This window comes from Coenobita brevimanus, chromosome 32 (genome assembly GCF_032717465.1).
Source record: "Coenobita brevimanus isolate Jiangsu-jjx chromosome 32, ASM3271746v2, whole genome shotgun sequence".
Taxonomy (NCBI): Eukaryota; Metazoa; Arthropoda; class Malacostraca; order Decapoda; family Coenobitidae; genus Coenobita; species Coenobita brevimanus.
In genome coordinates this window covers 4,991,767-5,003,833 of record NC_136985.1, presented here as the reverse complement: position 1 = coordinate 5,003,833, position 12,067 = coordinate 4,991,767, and the positions used below count along the sequence as shown (strand labels likewise).

Below are 12,067 nucleotides of genomic sequence, written 5' to 3'. Positions count from 1 at the left end.
TATAGTGCGATTGTCCACTGTGCAGCTTACGGATACAGAAATGGGCACAGGAATTCATCGAAGAGAGATGGTGCTACATTTCAAAGCAAGAAATATATCTTGTTGCTAATTCTTTAACATTACTGCCCCCTGGGATAGGGCGGGAAGATTCTTCCCCAGTGTCCCTGTTTTATACTCATTGGCTAAATGTACCCGATATAATTCGTTGAACTAGGCAGAAAAATAATCATAATCCATATATGTTTTTGTATTATATGCAACGAGAGTATCTTTATTAACAACCACTGCTAAGTGAAAATATAGTATTTGAATTTGAGTGCTGGTGTTCCATTATGGTGGCCAAACTCACACTCTTGCATCGGAGATAGCCTCTCCATTCTATACTCGTAGAGCTCCGTGGGTTCACTACGGAACACGAGAGTTGATGATCCGAACTTTCGTCGAACCTGTACACACGAACAAACAGATACACTGTTGCCAGCACCTGTTACCCACCTCTCGCGGCTAGGTGGCCCAGGTGGAAAGTTTGGTGACTGCACATTGGACTACCTCATCGGATCTGAGTCAGCAGTCTTTGAGGCTATTGCATCTGGGCAACATCTCGTAGCTTTGTTCCTTGACCTTGAAAAGGCATATGATACAGCATGGCACCATGGCATTTTGAATTAACTTCACAATTTGGGGCTGCAAGGTCACCTGCCATTGTTCCTTAGTGACTTCTAGTTGAACTGCAGGTTTCAGGTCTGAGTGCTCTCCTCAATCTGTCCTATGAGTTCAAGCGGAAGATGTTCCACAGAGGAGTGTGCTAAGTGTTCTTTTACATTTTTTTTTTTTATGTGAGGAAGAAGGAACCAAAGACAACGAGCCTGCAAAACTATTCCTTCCAAGAGAAAAACAAAATATAAGAGAGAGCCAAATTCAAGATCCGATCATTTCCAGATGCCTGGACACACTGCGTTTGAAAAACTGGAGATCATAGGAAGTAGGAAATACAGACAGAGGGAGACAGTTCCAGAGTTGACCTGTTGCATAAATGAAGGACTGGGAGTAACGGTTAACTCTTGCATTAGAGAGTTGGACAGAAAAGGGATGAGAGTTTGCTGCTAGACGGGTGCTACGCGCCCGTCGTAGGGGTGGAGGAATGCATGCAGACAGTTCAGAGGAGCAGTGACCATTGAAGTAGCGATAGAAAAGAGATAAAGATGCAACAGTGCGGCGAAGAGACAAAGGTTGAAGAGAGTCAGTAAGAGGAGGAGAGTTAATGAGGCGAAAAGCCTTTGACTCCACCCTATTGAGAAGAGCTGTATGTAGGGAGCCTCCCCACACATGAGAGTTGTACTCTACACAGGGGCGGATAAAACCCCTGTATATAGTCAACAATTGTGCAGCGGTAAAGAAGGAACGAGTCAGCTTAGCACACCCAATCTCTTGGAAGCAGATTTTACAAGAGATGTAATATGATCTTTCCAAGACATGCTGTTACCATCAATGACATATTTGATTCCCTGCCACAGAGGGTGTCTTCTTCCTTTTATGTGGATGACCTAGTGATATGGTTTACTGTTTCCTAGATGTGTGCTACTGAAAGGAGGATATAGCTGTTGCTGGAAAGGGTCGCCAGCTGGGCAGACTGGGGAGCTTTCCATTTTTCTTCAAGCATGAGTGTAGCAGTCCACTTTTATAGATTAAAGGGGCTGGCACCTGGTACAGTGCATGGAGAAGACTAAGTTTTTTGGCTTAACGTTTGACTGTCAGGTTACTTGAGTGTTACATTTGAAACTTCTCTGAGTGTCATGTATGGAAGCAATAAATTTGTTGAATATACTGTCTCTATATCTCACACCTAGTGAGGTGCTGGTCAGAGTACACTCTTTCATTTGTATCAAGCCTTATCGGGATCTAAGCTTGCCTATGGTTGTGAGGTCTATGCCTCCTGTGCTTTACCGCAGCTTAATGTCCTCAGTCCTTTGCATGATGCAGTTTTGTGTCTTGCCACTGGTGCTTTCATATCCTGCCCAATTCCTAGGTTGTGCGGGCTGATGTTCCTTCCTTTTGTGTACAGCACAAGTGGCTAATCAGTTGTTGCTGGAATCGCGTAAGATATATTCCAGAGTCATTTATTGCTGCTTGTGTATCATGGCAGTAATTTTTTCAGTATCATGTTTCTCATCCTCACACTCCACATTCCTTTGGGTACAGGGTTATGGGGGATTTGGGTCTCTCTGTATAGCCTGTCTGCCCCAGTCGGTTACAAAGAATTGCACAATGGTACCTTCCCGAGGGACAAGTGTGCAGGGATTTTTAGGATACTAAATCTTCTCTCTCTTCTCTGGCGCTTCATCAGCCGTCAGGTATTTTTGGAACATACCATTCACAGAGGCACCCCTCCCTGTATATAAAGATGGCTCAAAGTGACACACTCACTGTTTCTCATCATCACACTCCACATTCCTTTGCATACTGGGTTAGGCCGATTATGAGAGATGTAGGTTTCTCTGTAGTGTGTCTGACCTGTCCAGCTCAGAAAAATCGCCCAATAGTGCCTTCCTAAGGTGCAGGCTTGCATGGATTCTGAGGTTACGAAGCCTTCTGCCTCTTCTTGGGCTCTCCATCAGCTGTTTAGGACATTCGTCGGTTCACAGAGAAACCGTCTTTGTATACACAGATGGTTCAGAGTCAGACACTGGTATCAGGTCTGGGGTGAATTTCCCAGATATTGTAAGGGCAGGAATTTGTCTAAATTCCACTAATTTTACATTAGAATTTAATTCAGCTCATCCCCTATCCTTTCCTTTCTCGAGTAAGGCAAGGGTTCATGCGCATGTCAGTGTGGACGGCAATGAGATGGAAGATAAATTTGCCAAATCCGTTTCTTCTCGATGACCCCTGCCAACTGCCCCCTTCCTGCTTCCGATATGAGACAATACTTGAAGTATGTGATTCTTAATCGCTGGCAAACCCTGTAGGATGCTGTTGTTAATAATAAATTAAGGGATGTTTTTTAGAGGGTGTTAGTACGGAGGGTTCTCCCCTCCATGTCTTAGCGATTGGAGGTGGCTGTTGCCCAGGTACGCACTGGGCACTCATGGCTTAGTCATGAGTTCCTAATGTGTGGTGGGGCTCAACCGTATTGTGCTGATTGCTTTGTTCCCCTTACTTTCCGTCACATGCTAGTCCTATGTCCGAGTCTGGGGGACCTGCGGTGGAGGTTTCTCCATAGGTATGGCAGGACGGATGGTTCCTTCTCACTGTCCTTCATACTTGGAGGAGCCTTTGGCTATCTGCTTGATATTCTATTCTTAACCCCTTTGCCCCCTAGTGTCCTCAATATAGGACGGAGGTGCGGCATTTCAAAATTTAATAAAGAAGGGAACCCCAGAGTAGGGACCTATGAGCTTCGCGACCATGTGCCAATAGGTGGAGGGCGGTAAGCTTAATACACTGCCACCAAAATACCTCCCACAGGAACTCTGGGAGCTAGTGGGTTAAGGATGTGAACTTCTTACACCTTTTATAGTTGATTCATGATTGATTTACTGTGTTGTCTTTTTCCTTGTTAGAGGTATCAACTTTGTTTTAGTAGCCTACACAGGTTTTAACGTTTATCCCGCATCACATAATCGAGCCGTTGCAGCGCCACAATTTTTATTTCCAATTATTCACTTTAATTCTCTTGTCTTCTACGGAAAATTTTTATTCATCTCAGGATATAACTCTTGGAAGACTTGGAATTAGTGATGACTCGTTCACTCCTAGGGATTTGTCTGCAACTGGGTAAAAGTGCTTCTAGGTTGCAAAATCAGAATATGTAAGACATCATCCTTGTGAAATAAATAACTTCTTTACTACAATGATATCTTTAAAAATATTGCTATCTTAAGTTATTGTTACTCAGAGAAGGAGTGATTTCGTGTATAAAACATACTAAGCCATATGATAAAATTCTCTTACTCACCTGAGTTATAATCCTTAGACATTTATCAACCTGAGGTGTGTAGGGGGCATCATGAGGCACTGGCCAGGCTAAAGAAAGCTGTAGCAGCTTTTCCTTGCCTATATACAAGGAGGAAGTGCCATCTAGTTTAGCAAAGTTCCGGGATATCATCAGCTGTAAGGTTAGACGGGCACCAAGATGGGCACTCCTGAAATAAACACAAAAAATAGTAAACAATAATAACCCAGACGCTTTTCCCCACCTACAAACAGTATGAGGTATGATAAATAAGGTCGAATATTCGATACTGGGAGAATAATGCATAGCATGCCCAGTGGAATGGGCCACATAATTCAGTCCTCTGGAATCCTGGTGCTTCGTCACATGCCAAACCATCTACACGTTTTTTCTCCTTCAAATTCAGCTGACAAATGGCTTTTGAAATGGCTGTTATTATTAAAAGGTAAAAAACGATAAGACCATATTCAGTATTAATAAACAACCTCATGCCCTTCACGTGAATGAACCACTTCTGCGAGTAAGGACATAAATAATGGTTCATTTAGGCTCAAACCAGGAAATATTTATTCAGATGAGAGACATATGGACAATGAAAGGATTAAACAATGGCTGTACAACATCCCTTTTTTTTTTTTTCCTTTTCAAGTCTTTCATTTTCAGTTTCTCTTAATTCCTTTACTTGGAGGACGCATTTCCTATTTAGTTGTATTTAAAGTCATCACTGTATTCAGCCTAATATGAAGGGATTATTGAAAGTTGTATCTGGTTTTCATCCTCTAAAGGTCTTCAGTATAATCGTGTGGGGATCGTAAGATGTTAACATAAAGTATTTGGTGAACAAATGTAGCATGAAAACTAACCTGGACTGTGGCGATTTAGTCCACAGTTTCTTCGTTTAGAGGTTCCTGTCACTGTTCCACCGAATATTTTATTGCAAAGGGAAAAAAATCACTTATAAACGTGTCGTATTTTCTCTCTGTAATAACTGACAGTAATGCCAGATAGTACTCTAAGTTCACTCTGAATGACATATAACAGACTCACTTCATATAACAGGGGTCACTGTTTAAATAGCTATTGTGGCCCGTATTGTCGTTGGCTGAGGAAGCTCCACAACATCATTTCCTAAGCGATTTATTTTGCTTATTGCACTTTACTGTTGTACTTCGTGTTATATGAATCCTCCAAAGATCGCCGTAATTTGCATAAATAACGTACAAAAGGATATTAATCAGCCACATCCAAAAATAAATTGCTACGAATGATGTGCTAGGGAGCTTTCTTACCCTGCAAGAATACGGCCTGTGTCTGAATGAGATCCATTATTTTGAGAACAGACTAAATATAAAAGTAGTACTTTTTCACTATTTTCGAAAATTGTATCAGTGTGCTTACCTGCATTTTTTTTAACCCCTTACCCGCGGGGCGTCGCTTTCATGACGTTTGGGAGCAAGGGATCATACCGCAGGGCGTCGCTTTTGTGATTCTGTGTTATTTTGAATTCACCCGGGCTTCCAAGTGGGGGCTTGTATCATCTATCAGTACTGCCAATGTCCAACACTAGTCAGCACTCCTAATCTCATCTGTACTCCCATCCATTGTTGACAATTTAGCCATTTCTCCCTGTTCTTGACTCCCCTCCCTACCCCCCCTCCATTACCCTATCCTCTCGCCTGCCCGGCCGTGCTATGCTAAGTAAATCTTCCCTGGAATTTTTCACTGACTTCATCTATTGAAATAAGCCCTATGCCCTATTCTTATACCAAATAATTTATACAAGAAAGAAATAAGGTAAGTGAGAGAGCCATACACCTGGAATTGGCTAATTATCACCTGACAACACCTCACGTGCACTCGTTCGCTAATTTTCGCTGTTTATTTCCCCTTGAAATATGCCGTATAATCTATTTTCGTAATAAATATACATATAAGGAGGGAAGGGAGAAGCCTAAGTGATATTTACATTCACCTGGAAGTACCTAATTTATAATGTATTGTCTAGATTTCCTGCCAATCATTTCACTGCTATAAATTAGCTGTGTCAAGAGGCTAACGTTGGTAGTAATGAATTTCCCTAGGTAGGCCACCACCCCGGCCCACCCTTATCAGGTCACTCTCATCTTCCGAAGTGGAGGTATGTCTGTTTGCTCTTGCTAGCTTCAGGGACTTATCATCCCCATGCAAAGGGCCCTGTGACCTTTACCCCCTACTAAACCTCATGTGGAAAGAGGTAAAGGGCTGACAATTGATAAAAGAGTGACTACGATCTTTCTATTGAGTAAAACAGTGCAAGTGGAATTGTAAATAATGTGTAAACAGCAAGTGAAAGTAATGAATGTAAATATACGTGAACAGTGGAAAATAGTTTTATAGGTTACTTCAAGTGACAGTGCATAACACAGTGTAAATAAAATAGAAATGTAAATAACGTAAATAAAATAGAGAACGTAAATAGAAATGTAAATGAGTAGTATTATAAGAATACGAGTATATACCCTAGGAGTAATGAAAGTGAAAGTTTCACTCTAGCATGTCTGAATACTATGAGTTATGAGAGTGAAGGTGAAAGTGACATTCACTCTCAATGCTAGTATACAGGACGAGAAAGTGAATGCTACGTATTTTACTGAAAGAAATTGAATCCCTACAGTGACAATAAACTAATGCTACTGAAGGAAACTTATGGATAAAGACTGTAGATATATATAAGTGTTAGATAGTAATAGAAATATAAAGTGTGAGGGGTTTTATGAATAATAAATGACAGAGTACCAAGAGCGAACTAGCGCAAGTGCGACGGTGAGACGCGCTCGTAATTTTCATTGCTTTCACAGTGGGTTTTTTTTTTGAAGTATGGATCCCAAACTACTTGAAAATCATAGAGCAGTGTATATAGTGTTAATATCTGGATGTGGTAATCATATTACGGGTTGTCGGGAAGTGTAAAGTGGAGACTTCGTTACCCAACTTTAGAGGTCTCCACAAGTCCTGCGGTAACCGACGAAGGCTCAACAAACATTCCAGGAGAAAGCTGAAGGTATGTGCCATAAGCATATTTAATTTTAATATTCTAGGACTAATAACTGATTTTTGGCAAATATTTTCTGAGAGTCTGTCGGAGCCCGAATAACCCGAATAACCCCGCGGTTTACATTGGTAAACATGCCCACGGTGTTGGGGTTAAACTCTCGGGTCAGTATGATAAAGTTTTGGAAATCCAGAACCATAGGCAAAAATGTGTTTATGAAATATTGTGAAAAATTACAAAAGAGGAGAAAAAAAATCTTCATAAGTTTTGCTTAGTTATAGTTATAATTTGTGTTCCTCCAGCTTTATTTGTTCATAAACTATTGCCATGACTCTTTGTGAGGTCAAAATACCAAACAAATTATCACCATACAGAATTAGAGTTTGTCTTCTCCGGATAATAAGTAATTGTTTTAAGTAATTACATCACATGGAAGTCACTGCTGTAAATGGTCGAGAATAAATACAGTTGACAGCAGCACTAGCGAGACCCCTACGTTCTACTGTTACCTTCAGTCCGCTGACACTTGACTTTTCAACCATGCAATATCCAAGCAATGTCATTCAGGTCTGGAGAGATTTTCCAAACAGGTGAGGACGGATTGGTCATCCATTTACCCCTTCATGACAAGAGATCTGCCTAAAGCCGAACAGTGTCGTCTGAGGAAACGTGAATAAATGAAACAAATGCATTCGAGGGCCGAATGCTAATCGCCCGCCAAAATATGTCGTTGGATAAGGAACAAATTACCCACAATATAAATTTGAAGACGCACGAAACTCTAAGGAATGCAGTCACCGCGTTTTGCAAAAAAGCCCGTCGATATATAAAAACATATGGCGGCTGACATTCAGCCGTCATTGATCAAGTCCACACCAGAAGTAATAGTCTTCTGCACATCCACAGACACACAGACGCTACAAAATAAGTTCTCTCTCCACCTTGCTAAAGGCGGACGATAATGAGATTTAAGAAACAGCCCCTGGGTGATAATCATCTTTATCTACCGGTGGCCGAGTCGGTAGAAAGGTATCCACGTATCCCAGTGGATGCGGGTTCAAATCCCTGCTGAGGCAGGGAATACTTAATGGATTTGAATTTCGTTAAAAAGTAGACTTTACTGATCTGCTGACAGACCCGCTAACATGTTGAAACGACAACATCGCTAATACCAGTACACCAGTCCTGTGTGAGACAGCCTTAGCATGTTTTAAATATGGATGGCGGATGTTAGCGCCGAAGTGGTGACATGTGAAGGTGTATGGAGCAGTACGTAGAGGGACTGCTGGACTTCAAGAAACGGGATCTGGTGCTTACACCCTGATTTGGACACATTTTAAAAAATCATGATAATAAATTATCTTACTTGAAAGAGTAACGTAAGACGATGTATAATATATGGAAAGTAAAGAACAGTGCATTAGTTATTTTTTTGTACTGCAAATATATGCGACAAAAGATTTACGTACATTAAAAGAATCAAAGTTATTCATGCAAGCATCCCAGTAACTTTAATTATTATATGGCAGTCAACGTATCTTCGAAATACCAAAAAAATATGTAACAAGTCATCACCCATTCCCCCACTAATATCTTCAGACGGTAACAGTACAAATGACTCACGTGGTAAAGCGAATATCCTTACTAGTACATTTGCAAGAATTGCTACGTTACAAGAAGTCAGCTAGAACGTCCCAGTACTAGAACTTGACTCTCCCGAAATTGCTCCACCTAAAATACAGACAAGATACATACAATCCATCCTAGACAATTCACTAACCAACAAAGCTCCAGGCCCAGGTCGAATTCCTCCAATTGTTTTGAAAAAGTGCTCCCCAGAACTTGCTTCTGTTCTAGCTAAATTATTCAGGCTATGCTTAGGTACTTCTTCATTCCCTAATTCTTGGAAAGAACCCAATATCAACCAGTTTTGAAAAAAGGAAGTTCCTCTGACCCCTCTGATTACAGACCAATATCAATCAGGTCTTCTCTTGGTAAAGTATTTGAAATTGCATTGAATAAGCACATAATTAAACATACTGAATTCAACAGCTTAATTAGTGATAGGCATATGGTTTTCGCCACTAAAGATCCACTATTGATCTACTCAGTCTCCTGACTCACACCATCCATCAATCAGTTGACCAACATGGAGAAACTGATGCAGTAGCCTTTGATATTTCTAAAGCTTTTGACAGAATGTGGCACCATTCCATGCTATATAAACTCCCTTGCCATGGACTAATATCGTTTGTTTTTCTGATTTCCTCATATTTCAGCGACAGAAATATAGAAGTAGATGATGTATATTCAAATATCCTTCAATGACCAACTGTGTGCGACAAGGATCAGTTCTGGCTCGAACCCTATTCGTAATTCATATTAATGATCTCTTATCTATCACTCATAATCAATTCATTCGTATGCAGATGACTCAACACTTCATAGTTCATTCACTCTTAAACTCCCATTCACAAAATTTAATCTCTCTAAGTCACAACTCAGTACAGCCATCTCCATAAATCAAGACTTATCTAGGATGACTGAATGGGGACAAAATAACCTTGTCTTATTTAATGCTAGTAAAACCAAATATATGCAGTTTACTAATAGACAGATAGTGTCAGATTCCTATATTAGCTTCAGGGCTACTAATATTCCTATCTCCAAAAGGATCGAAATTCTCGGTGTTTCACTTAATAATGCCCTCACCTGGACCTCTCACGTCAGATCACTTGCTAAAGCTTCCTCAGAGAAACTTGGAATATTGTAAAAAGTTCGTAGTTTCTTTACTGATGAGCAGTTAGCTATAGTTTATAAGAATCATGTGCGCTCTCCGCTGGAATACTGCTCACCATTGTGGAATGGAAGGAGACAGGTTGCACTAAAACAATTAGACAGAATCAGAATAAAGCTCTTAGAATTATCAGTAACCTTGATATTACAAACAGACTTCCTCCCCTACTGGTAAGAAGGAATATTACGTACCTTCCATTATTTTACAGTTACTTTTATGGACCCCCCTGGGGGTAGTTTTTTTTTTTTTTTTTTCCAAGAATACTTCCCCAGTATCCCTGCTTGTCGTACAAGGCGACTAAAAGGGTTGGCGGAGGGTTAGTGCCCTTCCTCGGAAAACAACTAACTAAAAACACGAACAAGAAGCCTTGGACAAAGACTGACCAAAAGATGACGACCAAGGACCGGACAAAGGACATGGTAATTGCAACATGGAATGTAAGAGCTGCGGATGATGAGGTGAAAGAGAGAGAGATTGCCCAGGTGCTTGAGGGTGCGAAATCTCATGTATGTGGAGTAACCGAAACTAAATGAGGAGGTGAGAGTGTGAGAGAATGGGAGTATGCACGGGGTATATGTGCAGGAGTAGGTGAGAATGAGAGGGCAAAAGAAGGAGTGTGTATAGCTGTGAGTAAAAGATGGAAGAAGAACATAAGAGAGTATGGATCAGTTGGGTCAAGGATTGTGTGAAAGTTGGAATACAAATGTGGGCGATTGTGTGCGTGTATGCACCAACGCAAGATCGTGCAAGCAGAGTTGAGAGAAGAGTTCTGGACAAATGAGGGAGTGTGCATGGAAAAGTTTGGAAGGAATGAGAGAGTGTTTTTGATCGGTGATATGAATGGTAAAGTAGGGAACGTGAAGGTGGATGGAATAATTGGTGAGTGGGGTGTGCCTGCTGAGATAGATGTGAATGGCAGTGCGTTAGTGGACATTTATGCTGGGAGGGGGTTGGTGATAGCCATTACCCTCTTCAGGCATAAAATGATCCACAGGTATATATGGCGAGTGATGAGAAGGGTGGGTGGTGAACTGAATGAAAGGAAGGCAATGATTGATTATGTGTGTGTGGATGAAAGGATGCGGAGATGTGTAATGGATGCAAGAGCTTATAGAGGTTGAGGGAGTGGACTTTCTGACCACTACTTGATGGTGGCCAGAATCAAGATCCAAAGAAGATGGAGAAATAGAAGAAGGGAAGGACGGGAAGAAGGAGTATTTGCAAGGAGAGTGGAAATGCTACAAGAGGATGAGAAAAAGGCAGAATATAAGAAAGAAGTGGAGGAACGTTAGGGCAAATATGCATTGGAGTAGATGGGGGACGTGGAAGGTGTGTGCAGGATATTCACAGAAGAAATTTGTGCAGCATGTGATGTGGTGTGTGGGATGAAGAGAAGACAGAGGGGGGTGCAAGGAACAGCGTGGTGGAATGAAGAGGTGAGACAGGCTGTGGGACAAAAGAAGAAAGAATACAATGAATGGATGAGAAATAGGGGCGTGGAAGAAGTTGAGAGGTGGAAGAGAGAGTTATATGTAGAAAGAAAGAGAGAGGTGAAAAGATTAGTAAGAGAGAGTAAAAAGAGAATGGATGAGGAATTTGGAAGGAATTTGAGTGTAAAGTGGAGGGACTGTAAGAAAATGTTCTGGAAAGGGGTGAAGAGAGTAAGACAAGGTGGAAGCGAAGTTAGTAGGGGAGTGAAAGATAAAAATGGTAGATTACTAGTGGAGAAGGGAGAAATAGTGTGCAAACGGAGAGAACACTTTAAGGAATTGTTGAACATAGAGGATGGAAGTAATGCGAGTATAAGTGGCTGGGGAATGGCTGGAAGAAGGAGGGAGGTGAGAAGACAGGAAGCAATCAGTAGGAGAGAAGTTGTGGAAGCAATGAAGAAAGTTAAATTGGGGAAAGCCCCAGGAATTGATGGAGTGTGTGGTGAAATGCCGAAGTATGGGGGAGAGATAGTAGTAGAATGGATATGGAAGGTGTGCAGATTGGCCTTGGAGGAAGGTAGAGTCCCGGAGGATTGGAAGTCAGGTATAATTATTCCCTTGTACAAAGGAAAAGGGGAAAAAGAAGTGTGTGGTAATCATAGGGGCATTTGTCTTCTTAGTATAAAAGGACAAGTGTATGGTAGGATACTTACTGACAGTTAGATAAAGAACAAAGGAATTAGTTGGAGAAGAACAGGAAGGCTTTAGGAAGGGAAGAGGTTGTGTAGATCAGATATTCATTCGTAGATCTTTAGTAGAAAAGTTTCTAGAGAAGGGAAAGAAGTTGTATGCTGCCT

The 12,067-nt window shown here is 41.2% G+C and overlaps 1 protein-coding gene across 1 annotated transcript in view; it reads right to left on the bottom strand.

Annotated features, from left to right (window-relative positions):
* Positions 1-12,067, bottom strand: part of LOC145395658 (ionotropic receptor 93a-like) — a 42,287-nt gene that overhangs the window by 16,911 nt on the left and 13,309 nt on the right. Inside the window, exon 7 of the mRNA XM_080269224.1 lies at positions 3,956-4,142. Within this exon, the coding sequence (XP_080125350.1) occupies positions 3,956-4,142 (187 nt within the window). The remainder of the gene's footprint in view (positions 1-3,955; positions 4,143-12,067) is intronic.